Below are 20,000 nucleotides of genomic sequence, written 5' to 3' on the forward strand. Positions count from 1 at the left end.
TTAAGACTTTACCGCTTACTCCTGCCCGCCTCTCAGGTGTGTATAGTCTTGTGCGGTACTGTGTCAAAGACTTTATGGAAGTCCAGAAACTTCTTCACCCAGAACGAATTCTTCCTCGTTCTGGGGTGAAGATCAGGTCTAATGGGCTCGGTGTATCTCTTCCTCTTTCCCCCTTGTGTCTTCCTTCATATATTGTGTTAGGAACTTCCTATCTATAGCGTCCTTTAATTCTGCTAGCCACGTTTCTGCCCCATCACGGGGGGGAGGGGGCTTCCTTAATGCCCAATCAATCTCTCTGTGATTGAGGTCCCGCATGACCAGCAGTTTCGCCGTGAGCTGTTGTTGCTGTCATCTGCAGTTCATCTATACATGTCTTGTTGTGGTCTTCATATTGCTGTGTGGGCCTTCTACTGTGTGCAGGCGAGGAGTCACAATAACGTGGCTAAAGTATGTTGACCAGACCACACACACTAGAAGGTGAAGGGACGACGACGACGTTTCGGTCCGTCCTGGACCATTCTCAAGTCGATTTCTACTGTTTGGTGGAGGATTATAGATCATCAAGATCATCTTCCCATCACCTGTCAGAGTGTCAGGTATAGAGGCTGTGACTGTTTGATCTTAGATCTGCCTGTTCCCTGAACTTCCACTTTCATCTTTCTATCCTTATTCTTATCCTCTGGATAAGTTGCATCCGAGATCATGCGGGTCAAGGCTCCCAGAATGTGGACTGACCTTCACTCTCACCTCAAAGACTCTCGACTAGTTTGAGAGTAAGACTAAGTACTACCTAATGAACCCCATGTAACCTGGAGGGAGCCGGTCGGCCGAGCGGACAGCACGCTGGACTTGTGATCCTGTGGTCCTGGGTTCGATCCCAGGCGCCGGCGAGAAACAATGGGCAGAGTTTCTTTCACCCAATGCCCCTGTTACCTAGCAGTAAAATAGGTACCTGGGTGTTAGTCAGCTGTCACGGGCTGCTTCCTGGGGGTGGAGGCCTGGTCGAGGACCGGGCCGCGGGGACACTAAAAAGCCCCGAAATCATCTCAAGATAACCTCAAGATAACCTGCCTCACCCCCTCAATGTCACCCCCAAGTCTTCCTATTATCAAACATTAATGATTAATGAATAACTTGTAAAGCTGCTCATGTCTGTCATGTATAAACTTTAGGATAATTGTAGTCGGTCTGTTTGTTTTGTCATAATTATCTGTTGTTCTGTTGCACTTTCTGCTGTTCCACTCAATATCTAGTTTTTTTTTTTTTTTTTTTTTTTTTTTTTGCCCCGAGGGGCGAGTTTATTGGGCAGCGCCACTCATCCTGTGAGTAGACACGCCGCCATAGTGACAGTATTGGGCAGCGCCACTCATCCTGTGAGTGGACACACCGCCATAGTGACAGTATTGGGCAGCGTCACTCATCCTGTGAGTGGACACACCGCCATAGTGACAGTATTGGGCAGCGCCACTCATCCTGTGAGTGGACACACCGCCATAGTGACAGTATTGGGCAGCGCCACTCATCCTGTGAGTGGACACACCGCCATAGTGACAGTATTGAGCAGCGCCACTCATCCTGTGAGTGGACACACCGCCATAGTGACAGTATTGGGCAGCGCCACTCATCCTGTGAGTGGACACACCGCCATAGTGACAGTATTGAGCAGCGCCACTCATCCTGTGAGTGGACACACCGCCATAGTGACAGTATTGGGCAGCGCCACTCATCCTGTGAGTGGACACACCGCCATAGTGACAGTATTGAGCAGCGCCACTCATCCTGTGAGTGGACACACCGCCATAGTGACAGTATTGGGCAGCGCCACTCATCCTGTGAGTGGACACACCGCCATAGTGACAGTATTGGGCAGCGTCACTCATCCTGTGAGTGGACACACCGCCATAGTGACAGTATTGGGCAGCGCCACTCATCCTGTGAGTGGACACACCGCCATAGTGACAGTATTGGGCAGCGTCACTCATCCTGTGAGTGGACACACCGCCATAGTGACAGTATTGGGCAGCGCCACTCATCCTGTGAGTGGACACACCGCCATAGTGACAGTATTAGGCAGCGCCACTCATCCTGTGAGTGGACACACCGCCATAGTGACAGTATTGGGCAGCGTCACTCATCCTGTGAGTGGACACACCGCCATAGTGACAGTATTGGGCAGCGCCACTCATCCTGTGAGTGGACACACCGCCATAGTGACAGTATTGGGCAGCGCCACTCATCCTGTGAGTGGACACACCGCCATAGTGACAGTATTGAGCAGCGCCACTCATCCTGTGAGTGGACACACCGCCATAGTGACAGTATTGGGCAGCGCCACTCATCCTGTGAGTGGACACACCGCCATAGTGACAGTATTGAGCAGCGCCACTCATCCTGTGAGTGGACACACCGCCATAGTGACAGTATTGGGCAGCGCCACTCATCCTGTGAGTGGACACACCGCCATAGTGACAGTATTGAGCAGCGCCACTCATCCTGTGAGTGGACACACCGCCATAGTGACAGTATTGGGCAGCGCCACTCATCCTGTGAGTGGACACACCGCCATAGTGACAGTATTGGGCAGCGTCACTCATCCTGTGAGTGGACACACCGCCATAGTGACAGTATTGGGCAGCGCCACTCATCCTGTGAGTGGACACACCGCCATAGTGACAGTATTGGGCAGCGCCACTCATCCTGTGAGTGGACACACCGCCATAGTGACAGTATTGGGCAGCGCCACTCATCCTGTGAGTGGACACACCGCCATAGTGACAGTATTGAGCAGCGCCACTCATCCTGTGAGTGGACACACCGCCATAGTGACAGTATTGGGCAGCGCCACTCATCCTGTGAGTGGACACACCGCCATAGTGACAGTATTGAGCAGCGCCACTCATCCTGTGAGTGGACACACCGCCATAGTGACAGTATTGGGCAGCGCCACTCATCCTGTGAGTGGACACACCGCCATAGTGACAGTATTGAGCAGCGCCACTCATCCTGTGAGTGGACACACCGCCATAGTGACAGTATTGGGCAGCGCCACTCATCCTGTGAGTGGACACACCGCCATAGTGACAGTATTGGGCAGCGTCACTCATCCTGTGAGTGGACACACCGCCATAGTGACAGTATTGGGCAGCGCCACTCATCCTGTGAGTGGACACACCGCCATAGTGACAGTATTGGGCAGCGTCACTCATCCTGTGAGTGGACACACCGCCATAGTGACAGTATTGGGCAGCGCCACTCATCCTGTGAGTGGACACACCGCCATAGTGACAGTATTGGGCAGCGCCACTCATCCTGTGAGTGGACACACCGCTATAGTGACAGTATTGGGCAGCGTCACTCATCCTGTGAGTGGACACACCGCCATAGTGACAGTATTGGGCAGCGCCACTCATCCTGTGAGTGGACACACCGCCATAGTGACAGTATTGGGCAGCGCCACTCATCCTGTGAGTGGACACACCGCCATAGTGACAGTATTGAGCAGCGCCACTCATCCTGTGAGTGGACACACCGCCATAGTGACAGTATTGGGCAGCGCCACTCATCCTGTGAGTGGACACACCGCCATAGTGACAGTATTGAGCAGCGCCACTCATCCTGTGAGTGGACACACCGCCATAGTGACAGTATTAGGCAGCGCCACTCATCCTGTGAGTGGACACACCGCCATAGTGACAGTATTGGGCAGCGTCACTCATCCTGTGAGTGGACACACCGCCATAGTGACAGTATTGGGCAGCGCCACTCATCCTGTGAGTGGACACACCGCCATAGTGACAGTATTGGGCAGCGCCACTCATCCTGTGAGTGGACACACCGCCATAGTGACAGTATTGAGCAGCGCCACTCATCCTGTGAGTGGACACACCGCCATAGTGACAGTATTGGGCAGCGCCACTCATCCTGTGAGTGGACACACCGCCATAGTGACAGTATTGAGCAGCGCCACTCATCCTGTGAGTGGACACACCGCCATAGTGACAGTATTGGGCAGCGCCACTCATCCTGTGAGTGGACACACCGCCATAGTGACAGTATTGAGCAGCGCCACTCATCCTGTGAGTGGACACACCGCCATAGTGACAGTATTGGGCAGCGCCACTCATCCTGTGAGTGGACACACCGCCATAGTGACAGTATTGGGCAGCGCCACTCATCCTGTGAGTGGACACACCGCCATAGTGACAGTATTGGGCAGCGCCACTCATCCTGTGAGTGGACACACCGCCATAGTGACAGTATTGGGCAGCGCCACTCATCCTGTGAGTGGACACACCGCCATAGTGACAGTATTGGGCAGCGCCACTCATCCTGTGAGTGGACACACCGCCATAGTGACAGTATTGAGCAGCGCCACTCATCCTGTGAGTGGACACACCGCCATAGTGACAGTATTGGGCAGCGCCACTCATCCTGTGAGTGGACACACCGCCATAGTGACAGTATTGAGCAGCGCCACTCATCCTGTGAGTGGACACACCGCCATAGTGACAGTATTGGGCAGCGCCACTCATCCTGTGAGTGGACACACCGCCATAGTGACAGTATTGAGCAGCGCCACTCATCCTGTGAGTGGACACACCGCCATAGTGACAGTATTGGGCAGCGCCACTCATCCTGTGAGTGGACACACCGCCATAGTGACAGTATTGGGCAGCGTCACTCATCCTGTGAGTGGACACACCGCCATAGTGACAGTATTGGGCAGCGCCACTCATCCTGTGAGTGGACACACCGCCATAGTGACAGTATTGGGCAGCGCCACTCATCCTGTGAGTGGACACACCGCCATAGTGACAGTATTGGGCAGCGTCACTCATCCTGTGAGTGGACACACCGCCATAGTGACAGTATTGGGCAGCGCCACTCATCCTGTGAGTGGACACACCGCCATAGTGACAGTATTGGGCAGCGCCACTCATCCTGTGAGTGGACACACCGCCATAGTGACAGTATTGGGCAGCGTCACTCATCCTGTGAGTGGACACACCGCCATAGTGACAGTATTGGGCAGCGCCACTCATCCTGTGAGTGGACACACCGCCATAGTGACAGTATTGGGCAGCGCCACTCATCCTGTGAGTGGACACACCGCCATAGTGACAGTATTGAGCAGCGCCACTCATCCTGTGAGTGGACACACCGCCATAGTGACAGTATTGGGCAGCGCCACTCATCCTGTGAGTGGACACACCGCCATAGTGACAGTATTGGGCAGCGTCACTCATCCTGTGAGTGGACACACCGCCATAGTGACAGTATTGGGCAGCGCCACTCATCCTGTGAGTGGACACACCGCCATAGTGACAGTATTGGGCAGCGTCACTCATCCTGTGAGTGGACACACCGCCATAGTGACAGTATTGGGCAGCGCCACTCATCCTGTGAGTGGACACACCGCCATAGTGACAGTATTGGGCAGCGCCACTCATCCTGTGAGTGGACACACCGCCATAGTGACAGTATTGAGCAGCGCCACTCATCCTGTGAGTGGACACACCGCCATAGTGACAGTATTGGGCAGCGCCACTCATCCTGTGAGTGGACACACCGCCATAGTGACAGTATTGGGCAGCGTCACTCATCCTGTGAGTGGACACACCGCCATAGTGACAGTATTGGGCAGCGTCCTTCATCCTGTGAGTGGACACACCGCCATAGTGACAGTATTGGGCAGCGCCACTCATCCTGTGAGTGGACACACCGCCATAGTGACAGTATTGGGCAGTGTCGGAAAATCCGACACCATTTAATAATCATACAGATAATAACTGTATTACCAACAAGTTACCCATAGAAAACGTAACTTGTAGTGGAATTACCGTCTATAGAAAACGGGATATCATCACCACATACTATTATAATTCACCAGCTATTCTGCTGGGAATTGTTCTTATATACATTAGTCTTTGGACTTTACCATCATAAAAACATCTTATATAAATTAACTTAATTATCAATATTAAAGTAGAGTAAATGTGACCCTTCTATCACGTTCTGAAATCTGGACAATGTAAGCCAGGCGTCAGAGTGGAGGAAGGAGGGCAGCCATTGTTGTTTATTGAGACCAGAGGCTCACACGGGAGCAAATTCGGCTCCTGTTAAATTTACTTGGACGTAGTGTTATGGAAACCAAAGGTGTACCATTTTTCAACACGCTGTCTACAAATTCAAGTTAAGTGTCTATCCGAAACCCGTTTATCATTCATTTATGGCCATTAATGTCAGGATATAGGGTGACCCGGTTAGATCGCGAAATCGCCTCAAACTAAAGGTAATTAAGCCAGGTCTTCAATGTTCCATGTACTGTATAGTGTTTTCTCTGATATAGCTTGTCATATATAGGATTCTGGCTTCACAGCTAGCGCACTTTTGACAGGTCAAGACGAGGATGCAAGATTATGTGCACCAGTTACTGGGTGATAGAAGCTACCTCAAAGAGGATAATTTGGTGTCTACACTCTAGTTATACCTGGTGGACTAACCTGCTGTACTATAAGAGAAGGAACCTCATCAATGTATGTAGCTATTACTGTAATTTGATTGGCTGCATATGTGTAATATAAACCCCCCCTAATGTGTAGAGGATCGATTTGTGAGATTATGAGATTATTGCAGAAATACAGTCCACTTATCATTATACAAATTGCTATCGAAGTATATAAATTAACGTAAATATAAATTCATATAAATTAAATAAATATAAATCTCACAGGTCGGTTCCCACATTATTTGGTCATCTTCGAACCGGATGACGGATTATTTGATCCCTTGAACCCACATTTGGTCATCTTAGTACCGGATGAACCAGTTATCCAGTGGATTCATTAAATATACTAGTGCAGTGTTATTTAAACAAAGCCAGCAGTCAAGACGGCAGCGTAGCCTCGAGGGAGCTCAGGAGCCTCCCTCAGCCCAGTTCAGCTTCGTCAGCGGTTTCATGCACACCCACAGATATTTGGTGGCGTGTTATTTCGTGAAATGACAGCGCTAATATAGAATCCAGCCAAATTAGTGACTGTGTCTTCGCGAGATTGTTCACGGATTTCGTGGTGTTACATTTCGCGAGAGATTATCTACGAATTTTGTGGAGTTTATTTCGCGAGGTCACTAATAATATTTAATACTTCTAGATAATATTAGAAGTTTCATAGAGGCTAATTAAGAGGCTATTATCAATAATTGTGTATATTATTTCTCCAAAATAGAGAATTATTTAATATATATTGCACTAGTGATCACAGTATAATATTTACTAATTGCCAACCCACAACAGGGTAGGATATGACTAGTTGAACTATTATCGTTCAACCTAGTCCCATTATTACCATAGTCAGTTGTACTATATTGATTAACCTAGCACCATTAATGAATGGTCCAGACCCTATTTTGGGTGTAATTTTTATCAACTCGAGTTGAGTTGTATATATAATAATTTACTTATGATCATTACACCTTTGAGTGATTAATTAGTGTCTCTACCATCCTAGGGTGATATAGAAGAGCTAACCTAAAGGTACTTCCAGTGACACTGGTTTATCACTCAAATCATTAGTGTGTATGATTGTATATATATAATGTGTATTAATTTTAAGTGCTAACCTCTAGTAGAGGTAGGATTATTGCTTAGTGAGTGCAGAATTTACCCTAGGCTTCCATTAGAGCTTGTTCAGTATTATGAGCAGCCCAAGTACAAGCCCCACAAGGCTTCACCAACGAGCCAGTATGGATAATGCAGGGAGAATGAAAAGAACCCTTGCAGGTCTTAAAGGCCACTTAACAAGACAGATCAAGAAATGTGAAGATTTGTCACAACAATCAACAGTTGATTATGCTGACCTGGAAAGCTATTATCAAGCAGCTGCAGGTAAATTTGAGCAAATCAAATGCCAAATAGCAACATATGTGGCTGAACTTGCCAACACTAATTTATCAGAAACAGAAATAGACGACATTATGGTTGATCTTGCGAATTATGAAGATCACACTCAGGCCACGTTACAGCCTTATGTCAAATTAATTGCCCAGAACAAGGCAGCAACAACAACAACAGTTGCATCTAATACGAGTCAAGCGGAAGCTCGACTCCCTCCAATTAATTTACCCACTTTCTCAGGAAAAGATGAGGAAGATTGGGACGAATTTTGGAACAAATTCGTTGACCTTGTAGACTCAAAACAATCTTTACCAAAGAGTAGTAAATTCTCTTATTTGCAAGGCCAATTATCAGGTGAGGCTAAAACAGTAGTATCCCATCTGAGATTAACTAATGACGGCTATGATCTGGCAGTAAAACTCCTCAAGGATAATTATGCTGATCCAGAAGTAAGAACATCACATTTAGTTCATGAGCTGTTGCATTTACCCCCACCGGAGGCTTCAGCTGATTCACTCCAAGTCTTCAAGCTGGAGGTAGAATCATTGATCAATGCCCTCAGCCTGACAGCAGATACAAACGGGGCTGAGTGGGTCTTGAAAATAATTGTCCAGGAGAAAATACCTAGGGACATATTGAGACAAATGAGTGCTCATTACAATAAAAGTATCTTATCCATGAATGAAATATCTGAAGGTTTAAAGTCAGTAGTTCATCAATTACGAACACATGACAAATTAAAACCACCAAGTAAACCCTCAGAAACCAATAATAGTAAACCACAGAGTACCAAAGGTACTCCAAATCAATCTAGACAATATAATTCAACACCAAAGTGGAACAGTGGCAGTGTGGGCGTATATGCAGTGGGACCCTCCAAGCCTATAGTTACTGTGTCATCCAAGAACGTGACACCAAAGGGTACAGGAAGCTATGGAACATGTTTGTTCTGCAATGAGAAACATTCAATGTACCACTGCCCTAATTTTCCTGATAGTGACGCCCGTGTTGAGCGACTCAAAGATTTGCAACATTGCACGAGGTGCCTCAGGAAACATAACATCAAGGACTGTGATACCCAATTACACACCTGTAATAGGTGTAACAAAGGTCAGCACCATGCAGCATTGTGCAGAGACACCAAAACAACGTCTCCAAACCCCAAGGTGGAAGATAGCATTCCCACCACTGTACAGTACTGCAAGGTGCAACAAACAAACAGTGTCCAATCGGCAAAGTCTAAAGGTAATACGACTTTGCCTACTGCCCAAATTACCATCCTGAATAAGAGGGCCAAGGTCCATACCCGTGGGTTGTTTGACCAAGGATCCCAGAGAACATATATCACTAAAAAGTTGGCAGATGAATTACAATTAAGGCCTGTAGCCCAGATGTCATTCAACATCTCAGGGTTTGTAACAGATGCAGGACCTCAAGTCTACCAGGTGGTACAACCATCAGTACGCTTAGGCAGGTACGTCTGTCGAGTACAAGCCATTGTGGTGGACAAAATACCAGTAGACCTACAAGTTCAAGGTCTGAGAGCAACAGCCAAATTCCTGAGAAATAGAGGAATAAAATTGGCAGATAATATTAAGTCTGATCACCTCACCGACTTCGGTCTCCTTGTAGGGACAGACTATTGCCATCGATTCATCGGTAGCCCTACTAAATATCAGGGTATAACCATGTTAAACTCTGCAGGAGGTAAATTACTCTCAGGCCCAGTATCAAGCCTGAGGAGACCTATGCCTGCAGATAAACAATACCAATAGAAATCTAAATTTGTCAGCTGATTATATTTCTCCAGTAGCATTATACTAAGGAGATTACAGCTGACTATACCAACAGAGGTTGATGTTAGTATCATCATTTAAAGCTGAAGATGAGTTCATGAGGCTTCAGTGGCAAATCAGTGAACAGTAGCCTAAACAGCTACAAGTCACTGCGACCAATGTCACTGAACCCACTGCAGTCTCAGAACCATACTTTACTTTAATGATGAGCTATTCAATCTTCTGAATCAATTAACTAAATTAAACCCCAATAAATCTGATGACTGATTTGATACATTTATTATTTAATCAAGATGTATTCCATGGGCCTCAGTGTTTATATATCAGTGACCAGTTACCTGAAGAAACTTCAAGTTATATCTAATGTCACTGATCTCACTGCAGTCCCTGAATCATACTTGACTGTAGTACTTGATCACATTCAGTCTTCTGGGTTAAATAATATGTAATAAGGCTTGAATATTAGCCTTTCAAGAGTTGACAGGGAAATGAAATCGCATTAGACTTCTAACCCCTACAACTCTAGTACGGGACATCCGTCCTGTACGAACAGACACACAAATGTGTGATTACTAACTACTAACATCAAATTAATCTAATAATTCGAAGGAGGAGTATCGGTGTTCGTCTGTTCTAATTAGGACTTCGACCCGTGAGCAGCCCCCTGGGGAATTATGTCGGAAAATCCGACACCATTTAATAATCATACAGATAATAACTGTATTACCAACAAGTTACCCATAGAAAACGTAACTTGTAGTGGAATTACCGTCTATAGAAAACGGGATATCATCACCACATACTATTATAATTCACCAGCTATTCTGCTGGGAATTGTTCTTAAATACATTAGTCTTTGGACTTTACCATCATAAAAACATCTTATATAAATTAACTTAATTATCAATATTAAAGTAGAGTAAATGTGACCCTTCTATCACGTTCTGAAATCTGGACAATGTAAGCCAGGCGTCAGAGTGGAGGAAGGAGGGCAGCCATTGTTGTTTATTGAGACCAGAGGCTCACACGGGAGCAAATTCGGCTCCTGTTAAATTTACTTGGACGTAGTGTTATGGAAACCAAAGGTGTACCATTTTTCAACACGCTGTCTACAAATTCAAGTTAAGTGTCTATCCGAAACCCGTTTATCATTCATTTATGGCCATTAATGTCAGGATATAGGGTGACCCGGTTAGATCGCGAAATCGCCTCAAACTAAAGGTAATTAAGCCAGGTCTTCAATGTTCCATGTACTGTATAGTGTTTTCTCTGATATAGCTTGTCATATATAGGATTCTGGCTTCACAGCTAGCGCACTTTTGACAGGTCAAGACGAGGATGCAAGATTATGTGCACCAGTTACTGGGTGATAGAAGCTACCTCAAAGAGGATAATTTGGTGTCTACACTCTAGTTATACCTGGTGGACTAACCTGCTGTACTATAAGAGAAGGAACCTCATCAATGTATGTAGCTATTACTGTAATTTGATTGGCTGCATATGTGTAATATAAACCCCCCCTAATGTGTAGAGGATCGATTTGTGAGATTATGAGATTATTGCAGAAATACAGTCCACTTATCATTATACAAATTGCTATCGAAGTATATAAATTAACGTAAATATAAATTCATATAAATTAAATAAATATAAATCTCACAGGTCGGTTCCCACAGGCAGCGTCACTCATCCTGTGAGTAGACACACCGCCATAGTGACAGTATTGGGCAGCGTCACTCATCCTGTGAGTAGACACACCGCCATAGTGACAGTATTGGGCAGCGTCACTCATCCTGTGAGTAGACACACCGCCATAGTGACAGTATTTTGCAGCGTCACTCATCCTGTGAGTAGACACACCGCCATAGTGACAGTATTGGGCAGCGTCACTCATCCTGTGAGTAGACACACCGCCATAGTGACAGTATTTGGCAGCGTCACTCATCCTGTGAGTAGACACACCGCCATAGTGACAGTATTGGGCAGCGCCACTCATCCTGTGAGTGGACACACCGCCATAGTGACAGTATTGGGCAGCGCCACTCATCCTGTGAGTAGACACACCGCCATAGTGACAGTATTGGGCAGCGTCACTCATCCTGTGAGTAGACACACCGCCATAGTGACAGTATTGGGCAGCGTCACTCATCCTGTGAGTGGACACACCGCCATAGTGACAGTATTGGGCAGCGTCACTCATCCTGTGAGTGGACACACCGCCATAGTGACAGTATTGGGCAGCGCCACTCATCCTGTGAGTGGACACACCGCCATAGTGACAGTATTGGGCAGCGCCGCTCATCCTGTGAGTAGACACACCGCCATAGTGACAGTATTGGGCAGCGTCACTCATCCTGTGAGTGGACACACCGCCATAGTGACAGTATTGGGCAGCGCCACTCATCCTGTGAGTGGACACACCGCCATAGTGACAGTATTGGGCAGCGCCACTCATCCTGTGAGTGGACACACCGCCATAGTGACAGTATTGGGCAGCGTCACTCATCCTGTGAGTGGACACACCGCCATAGTGACAGTATTGGGCAGCGTCACTCATCCTGTGAGTGGACACACCGCCATAGTGACAGTATTGGGCAGCGCCACTCATCCTGTGAGTGGACACACCGCCATAGTGACAGTATTGGGCAGCGTCACTCATCCTGTGAGTGGACACACCGCCATAGTGACAGTATTGGGCAGCGCCACTCATCCTGTGAGTGGACACACCGCCATAGTGACAGTATTGGGCAGCGCCACTCATCCTGTGAGTGGACACACCGCCATAGTGACAGTATTGGGCAGCGTCACTCATCCTGTGAGTGGACACACCGCCATAGTGACAGTATTGGGCAGCGCCACTCATCCTGTGAGTGGACACACCGCCATAGTGACAGTATTGGGCAGCGCCACTCATCCTGTGAGTGGACACACCGCCATAGTGACAGTATTGAGCAGCGCCACTCATCCTGTGAGTGGACACACCGCCATAGTGACAGTATTGGGCAGCGCCACTCATCCTGTGAGTGGACACACCGCCATAGTGACAGTATTGAGCAGCGCCACTCATCCTGTGAGTGGACACACCGCCATAGTGACAGTATTGGGCAGCGCCACTCATCCTGTGAGTGGACACACCGCCATAGTGACAGTATTGAGCAGCGCCACTCATCCTGTGAGTGGACACACCGCCATAGTGACAGTATTGGGCAGCGCCACTCATCCTGTGAGTGGACACACCGCCATAGTGACAGTATTGAGCAGCGCCACTCATCCTGTGAGTGGACACACCGCCATAGTGACAGTATTGGGCAGCGCCACTCATCCTGTGAGTGGACACACCGCCATAGTGACAGTATTGGGCAGCGTCACTCATCCTGTGAGTGGACACACCGCCATAGTGACAGTATTGGGCAGCGCCACTCATCCTGTGAGTGGACACACCGCCATAGTGACAGTATTGGGCAGCGCCACTCATCCTGTGAGTGGACACACCGCCATAGTGACAGTATTGAGCAGCGCCACTCATCCTGTGAGTGGACACACCGCCATAGTGACAGTATTGGGCAGCGCCACTCATCCTGTGAGTGGACACACCGCCATAGTGACAGTATTGGGCAGCGTCACTCATCCTGTGAGTGGACACACCGCCATAGTGACAGTATTGGGCAGCGTCCTTCATCCTGTGAGTGGACACACCGCCATAGTGACAGTATTGGGCAGCGCCACTCATCCTGTGAGTGGACACACCGCCATAGTGACATTTTTGGCAGCGTCACTCATCCTGTGAGTAGACACACCGCCATAGTGACAGTATTGGGCAGCGTCACTCATCCTGTGAGTAGACACACCGCCATAGTGACAGTATTGGGCAGCGTCACTCATCCTGTGAGTAGACACACCGCCATAGTGACAGTATTTTGCAGCGTCACTCATCCTGTGAGTAGACACACCGCCATAGTGACAGTATTGGGCAGCGTCACTCATCCTGTGAGTAGACACACCGCCATAGTGACAGTATTTGGCAGCGTCACTCATCCTGTGAGTAGACACACCGCCATAGTGACAGTATTGGGCAGCGCCACTCATCCTGTGAGTGGACACACCGCCATAGTGACAGTATTGGGCAGCGCCACTCATCCTGTGAGTAGACACACCGCCATAGTGACAGTATTGGGCAGCGTCACTCATCCTGTGAGTAGACACACCGCCATAGTGACAGTATTGGGCAGCGTCACTCATCCTGTGAGTGGACACACCGCCATAGTGACAGTATTGGGCAGCGTCACTCATCCTGTGAGTGGACACACCGCCATAGTGACAGTATTGGGCAGCGCCACTCATCCTGTGAGTGGACACACCGCCATAGTGACAGTATTGGGCAGCGCCGCTCATCCTGTGAGTAGACACACCGCCATAGTGACAGTATTGGGCAGCGTCACTCATCCTGTGAGTGGACACACCGCCATAGTGACAGTATTGGGCAGCGCCACTCATCCTGTGAGTGGACACACCGCCATAGTGACAGTATTGGGCAGCGCCACTCATCCTGTGAGTGGACACACCGCCATAGTGACAGTATTGGGCAGCGTCACTCATCCTGTGAGTGGACACACCGCCATAGTGACAGTATTGGGCAGCGCCACTCATCCTGTGAGTGGACACACCACCATAGTGACAGTATTGGGCAGCGTCACTCATCTTGTGAGTGGACACACCGCCATAGTGACAGTATTGGGCAGCGCCGCTCATCTTGTGAGTGGACACACCGCCATAGTGACAGTATTGGGCAGCGCCGCTCATCTTGTGAGTGGACACACCGCCATAGTGACAGTATTGGGCAGCGCCACTCATCCTGTGAGTGGACACACCGCCATAGTGACAGTATTGGGCAGCGCCACTCATCCTGTGAGTAGACACACCGCCATAGTGACAGTATTGGGCAGCGCCACTCATCCTGTGAGTGGACACACCGCCATAGTGACAGTATTGGGCAGCGCCACTCATCCTGTGAGTGGACACACCGCCATAGTGACAGTATTGGGCAGCGTCACTCATCCTGTGAGTAGACACACCGCCATAGTGACAGTATTGGGCAGCGCCACTCATCCTGTGAGTGGACACACCACCATAGTGACAGTATTGGGCAGCGCCACTCATCCTGTGAGTAGACACACCGCCATAGTGACAGTATTGGGCAGCGCCACTCATCCTGTGAGTGGACACACCGCCATAGTGACAGTATTGGGCAGCGCCACTCATCCTGTGAGTGGACACACCGCCATAGTGACAGTATTGGGCAGCGCCACTCATCCTGTGAGTGGACACACCGCCATAGTGACAGTATTGGGCAGCGCCACTCATCCTGTGAGTGGACACACCGCCATAGTGACAGTATTGGGCAGCGTCACTCATCCTGTGAGTGGACACACCGCCATAGTGACAGTATTGGGCAGCGCCACTCATCTTGTGAGTGGACACACCGCCATAGTGACAGTATTGGGCAGCGCCACTCATCCTGTGAGTGGACACACCGCCATAGTGACAGCATTGGGCAGCGTCACTCATCCTGTGAGTGGACACACCGCCATAGTAACAGTATTGGGCAGCGCCACTCATCCTGTGAGTGGACACACCGCCATAGCAGCATGTACAACACTCCCCAATAGGAAGAAAACCCGCTGGGTTGTTCTTTTTTGGTCTACTTCACTTCAATTCATGCTTATGATATCGACAAGTTTAAGTCTTAGTGTTTAAGTCTTTTGAGACGTTGTGTGTATTAGTGGCTTCAGGCTTAGTGTGTACTAGCAGCTCCGTCTAGACCTCCAACATTCTCCTTGTCACTTATGTTGTGTCTGTGGGCACTTCTACCTGAAAAAAACATAATTATTATTATTACGAGCTGTGCCCGGCCACGCGTTGCTGTGGACCCCACAAGCACTCACGTGGTGGGCCATAGTGGACCACACTCTGGTGGAGGGCCAGAGTGGACCACACTCTGGTGGTGGGCCATAGTGGACCACACTCTGGTGGAGGGCCAGAGTGGACCACACTCTGGCTGGTGGAGGGCCAGAGTGGACCTTGTCGTGGCGTCGTAGAAGACTTGTGTCCCAGCAATTTAAGTAGGAGTGAGTAGGTAATATTGATTAATTTACCTGCGGCACTACTACTTAGAGTCCTGAGACGACACTGGTGGCACCATAGAGTCCTGAGACGACGCTGGTGGCACCATAGAGTCCTGAGACGACACTGGTGGCACCATAGAGTCCTGAGGCGACGCTGGTGGCACCATAGAGTCCTGAGACGACGCTGGTGGCACCATAGAGTCCTGAGACGACACTGGTGGCACCATAGAGTCCTGAGACGGCGCTGGTGGCACCATAGAGTCCTGAGACGACACTGGTGGCACCATAGAGTCCTGAGGCGACGCTGGTGGCACCATAGAGTCCTGAGGCGACGCTGGTGGCACCATAGAGTCCTGAGGCGACGCTGGTGGCACCATAGAGTCCTGAGACGACGCTGCTGGCACCATAGAGTCCTGAGGCGACGCTGCTGGCACCATAGAGTCCTGAGGCGACGCTGCTGGCACCATAGAGTCCTGAGACGGCGCTGGTGGCACCATAGAGTCCTGAGACGGCGCTGGTGGCACCATAGAGTCCTGAGACGGCGCTGGTGGCACCATAGAGTCTTGAGACGGCGCTGGTGGCACCATAGAGTCCTGAGACGACACTGGTGGCACCATAGAGTCTTGAGACGACGCTGGTGGCACCATAGAGTCTTGAGACGGCGCTGGTGGCACCATAGAGTCTTGAGACGACGCTGGTGGCACCATAGAGTCTTGAGACGACGCTGGTGGCACCATAGAGTCTTGAGACGACGCTGGTGGCACCATAGAGTCCTGAGACGACGCTGGTGGCACCATAGAGTCCTGAGACGACGCTGCTGGCACCATAGAGTCCTGAGGCGACGCTGCTGGCACCATAGAGTCCTGAGACGGCGCTGGTGGCACCATAGAGTCCTGAGACGACACTGGTGGCACCATAGAGTCTTGAGACGACGCTGGTGGCACCATAGAGTCTTGAGACGGCGCTGGTGGCACCATAGAGTCTTGAGACGGCGCTGGTGGCACCATAGAGTCCTGAGACGACGCTGGTGGCACTATAGAGTCCTGAGACGGCGCTGGTGGCACCATAGAGTCCTGAGACGACGCTGGTGGCACCATAGAGTCCTGAGACGACGCTGGTGGCACCATAGAGTTTAGAGACGGCGCTGCTGGCACCATAGAGTCCTGAGGCGACACTGGTGGCACCATAGAGTCCTGAGACGGCGCTGGTGGCACCATAGAGTCCTGAGGCGACTCTGGTGGCACCATAGAGTCCTGAGACGGCGCTGGTGGCACCATAGAGTCCTGAGACGACGCTGGTGGCACCATAGAGTCCTGAGGCGGTACTGGTGGCACCATAGAGTCCTGAGGCGACGCTGGTGGCACCATAGAGTCCTGAGACGACGCTGGTGGCACCATAGAGTCCTGAGACGACGCTGGTGGCACCATAGAGTCCTGAGACGACGCTGGTGGCACCATAGAGTCCTGAGGCGGCACTGGTGGCACCATAGAGTCCTGAGACGACGCTGGTGGCACCATAGAGTCCTGAGACGGCACTGGTGGCACCATAGAGTCCTGAGACGGCGCTGGTGGCACCATAGAGTCCTGAGACGGCACTGGTGGCACCATAGAGTCCTGAGACGGCGCTGGTGGCACCATAGAGTCCTGAGACGGCGCTGGTGGCACCATAGAGTCCTGAGACGGCGCTGGTGGCACCATAGAGTCCTGAGACGACGCTGGTGGCACCATAGAGTCCTGAGACGGCGCTGGTGGCACCATAGAGTCCTGAGGCGACGCTGGTGGCACCATAGAGTCCTGAGGCGACGCTGGTGGCACCATAGAGTCCTGAGGCGACGCTGGTGGCACCATAGAGTCCTGAGACGACGCTGGTGGCACCATAGAGTCCTGAGACGACGCTGGTGGCACTATAGAGTCCTGAGACGGCGCTGGTGGCACCATAGAGTCCTGAGACGACGCTGGTGGCACCATAGAGTCCAGAGACGGCGCTGCTGGCACCATAGAGTCCTGAGGCGACACTGGTGGCACCATAGAGTCCTGAGACGGCGCTGGTGGCACCATAGAGTCCTGAGGCGACACTGGTGGCACCATAGAGTCCTGAGACGGCGCTGGTGGCACCATAGAGTCCTGAGGCGTCTCTGGTGGCACCATAGAGTCCTGAGACGGCGCTGGTGGCACCATAGAGTCCTGAGACGACGCTGGTGGCACCATAGAGTCCTGAGGCGGTACTGGTGGCACCATAGAGTCCTGAGGCGACGCTGGTGGCACCATAGAGTCCTGAGACGACGCTGGTGGCACCATAGAGTCCTGAGACGACGCTGGTGGCACCATAGAGTCCTGAGACGACGCTGGTGGCACCATAGAGTCCTGAGGCGGCACTGGTGGCACCATAGAGTCCTGAGACGACGCTGGTGGCACCATAGAGTCCTGAGACGGCACTGGTGGCACCATAGAGTCCTGAGACGGCGCTGGTGGCACCATAGAGTCCTGAGACGGCACTGGTGGCACCATAGAGTCCTGAGACGGCGCTGGTGGCACCATAGAGTCCTGAGACGGCGCTGGTGGCACCATAGAGTCCTGAGACGGCGCTGGTGGCACCATAGAGTCCTGAGACGACGCTGGTGGCACCATAGAGTCCTGAGACGGCGCTGGTGGCACCATAGAGTCCTGAGGCGACGCTGGTGGCACCATAGAGTCCTGAGGCGACGCTGGTGGCACCATAGAGTCCTGAGGCGACGCTGGTGGCACCATAGAGTCCTGAGACGACGCTGGTGGCACCATAGAGTCCTGAGACGACGCTGGTGGCACTATAGAGTCCTGAGACGGCGCTGGTGGCACCATAGAGTCCTGAGACGACGCTGGTGGCACCATAGAGTCCTGAGACGACGCTGGTGGCACCATAGAGTCCTGAGACGACGCTGGTGGCACCATAGAGTCCTGAGGCGACACTGGTGGCACCATAGAGTCCTGAGACGACGCTGGTGGCACCATAGAGTCCTGAGGCGACACTGGTGGCACCATAGAGTCCTGAGACGACACTGGTGGCACCATAGAGTCCTGAGACGGCGCTGGTGGCACTATAGAGTCCTGAGACGGCGCTGGTGGCACCATAGAGTCCTGAGACGACGCTGGTGGCACCATAGAGTCCTGAGACGGCGCTGGTGGCACCATAGAGTCCTGAGACGGCGCTGGTGGCACCATAGAGTCCTGAGACGCGCTGTTTCTTGCACTTCATACACAGAGCCTCTCTAGCTGGACATCGACTGCCAGGATGTCGAGAGTGACCACAAAAGAAGCACTTTAAGCCACTAGTTGTAGCTGCAGAAACTGTGTCAACTTGTTCTTCTATACTTTCTTGTCCTCCTGAGTCCTGCAGGTCTAATGAGAGTGCCTGGTTGATACCTGCTTGATGGGGTTCTGGGAGTTTGGTCCACCAGGCTGTTGCTTGGAGCGGCCCGCAGGCCCACATATACCTGGTTGATGGGGTTCTGGGAGTTCTTCTACTGCCCAAGCCCGGCCCGAGGCCAGGCTTGACTTGTGAGAGTTTGGTCCACCAGGCTGTTACTTGGAGCGGCCCGCAGGCCCACATATACCTGGTTGATGGGGTTCTGGGAGTTCTTCTACTGCCCAAGCCCGGCCCGAGGCCAGGCTTGACTTGTGAGAGTTTGGTCCACCAGGCTGTTGCTTGGAGCGGCCCGCAGGCCCACATATACCTGGTTGATGGGGTTCTGGGAGTTCTTCTACTGCCCAAGCCCGGCCCGAGGCCAGGCTTGACTTGTGAGAGTTTGGTCCACCAGGTTGTTGCTTGGAGCGGCCCGCAGGCCCACATATACCTGGTTGATGGGGTTCTGGGAGTTCTTCTACTCCCCAAGCCCGGCCCGAGGCCAGGCTTGACTTGTGAGAGTTTGGTCCACCAGGCTGTTGCTTGGAGCGGCCCGCAGGCCCACATACCCACCACAGCCCAGTTGGTCCGCCACTACAAACACTGCCATGGCAGTGTTTGTAGTCCCTGACTGAGCATAAGAGGCAGAAACTTTCTGTGCCGTTTCTAGACTGCGAGTCTGGTCAAAGGCTGACTGTGAGTCTAAAGTCTTATTTTCAAGTAAGCGCTGCCTTATTGTAGCAGAAGCTTGCCCATTTATGACAGCATCTCTCACATAGTTATCACAGGCTTCTACAGCAGTCACTGCTT

At 51.0% G+C, this 20,000-nt stretch overlaps 1 protein-coding gene across 1 annotated transcript; it reads right to left on the bottom strand.

The window, feature by feature from the left end:
- Positions 1 to 15,853: 15,853 nt before the first annotated feature.
- On the bottom strand, positions 15,854 to 19,009 carry LOC123747957 (glutamine-rich protein 2-like). Its single transcript, XM_069306499.1, has one exon. The coding sequence runs from the start codon at positions 19,007 to 19,009 to the stop codon at positions 15,854 to 15,856; it is 3,156 nt and encodes a 1,051-aa protein (XP_069162600.1).
- Positions 19,010 to 20,000: the final 991 nt, after the last annotated feature.

The sequence above is a fragment of the Procambarus clarkii genome, chromosome 58 (assembly GCF_040958095.1).
Source record: "Procambarus clarkii isolate CNS0578487 chromosome 58, FALCON_Pclarkii_2.0, whole genome shotgun sequence".
Classification (NCBI taxonomy): domain Eukaryota; kingdom Metazoa; phylum Arthropoda; class Malacostraca; order Decapoda; family Cambaridae; genus Procambarus; species Procambarus clarkii.

Bases quoted from the DNA above. Each gene is read 5' to 3' on its own strand.
- LOC123747957 (XM_069306499.1), bottom strand. From the start codon at position 19,009: ATGGTGCCACCAGCGCCGTCTCAGGACTCTATGGTGCCACCAGCGCCG.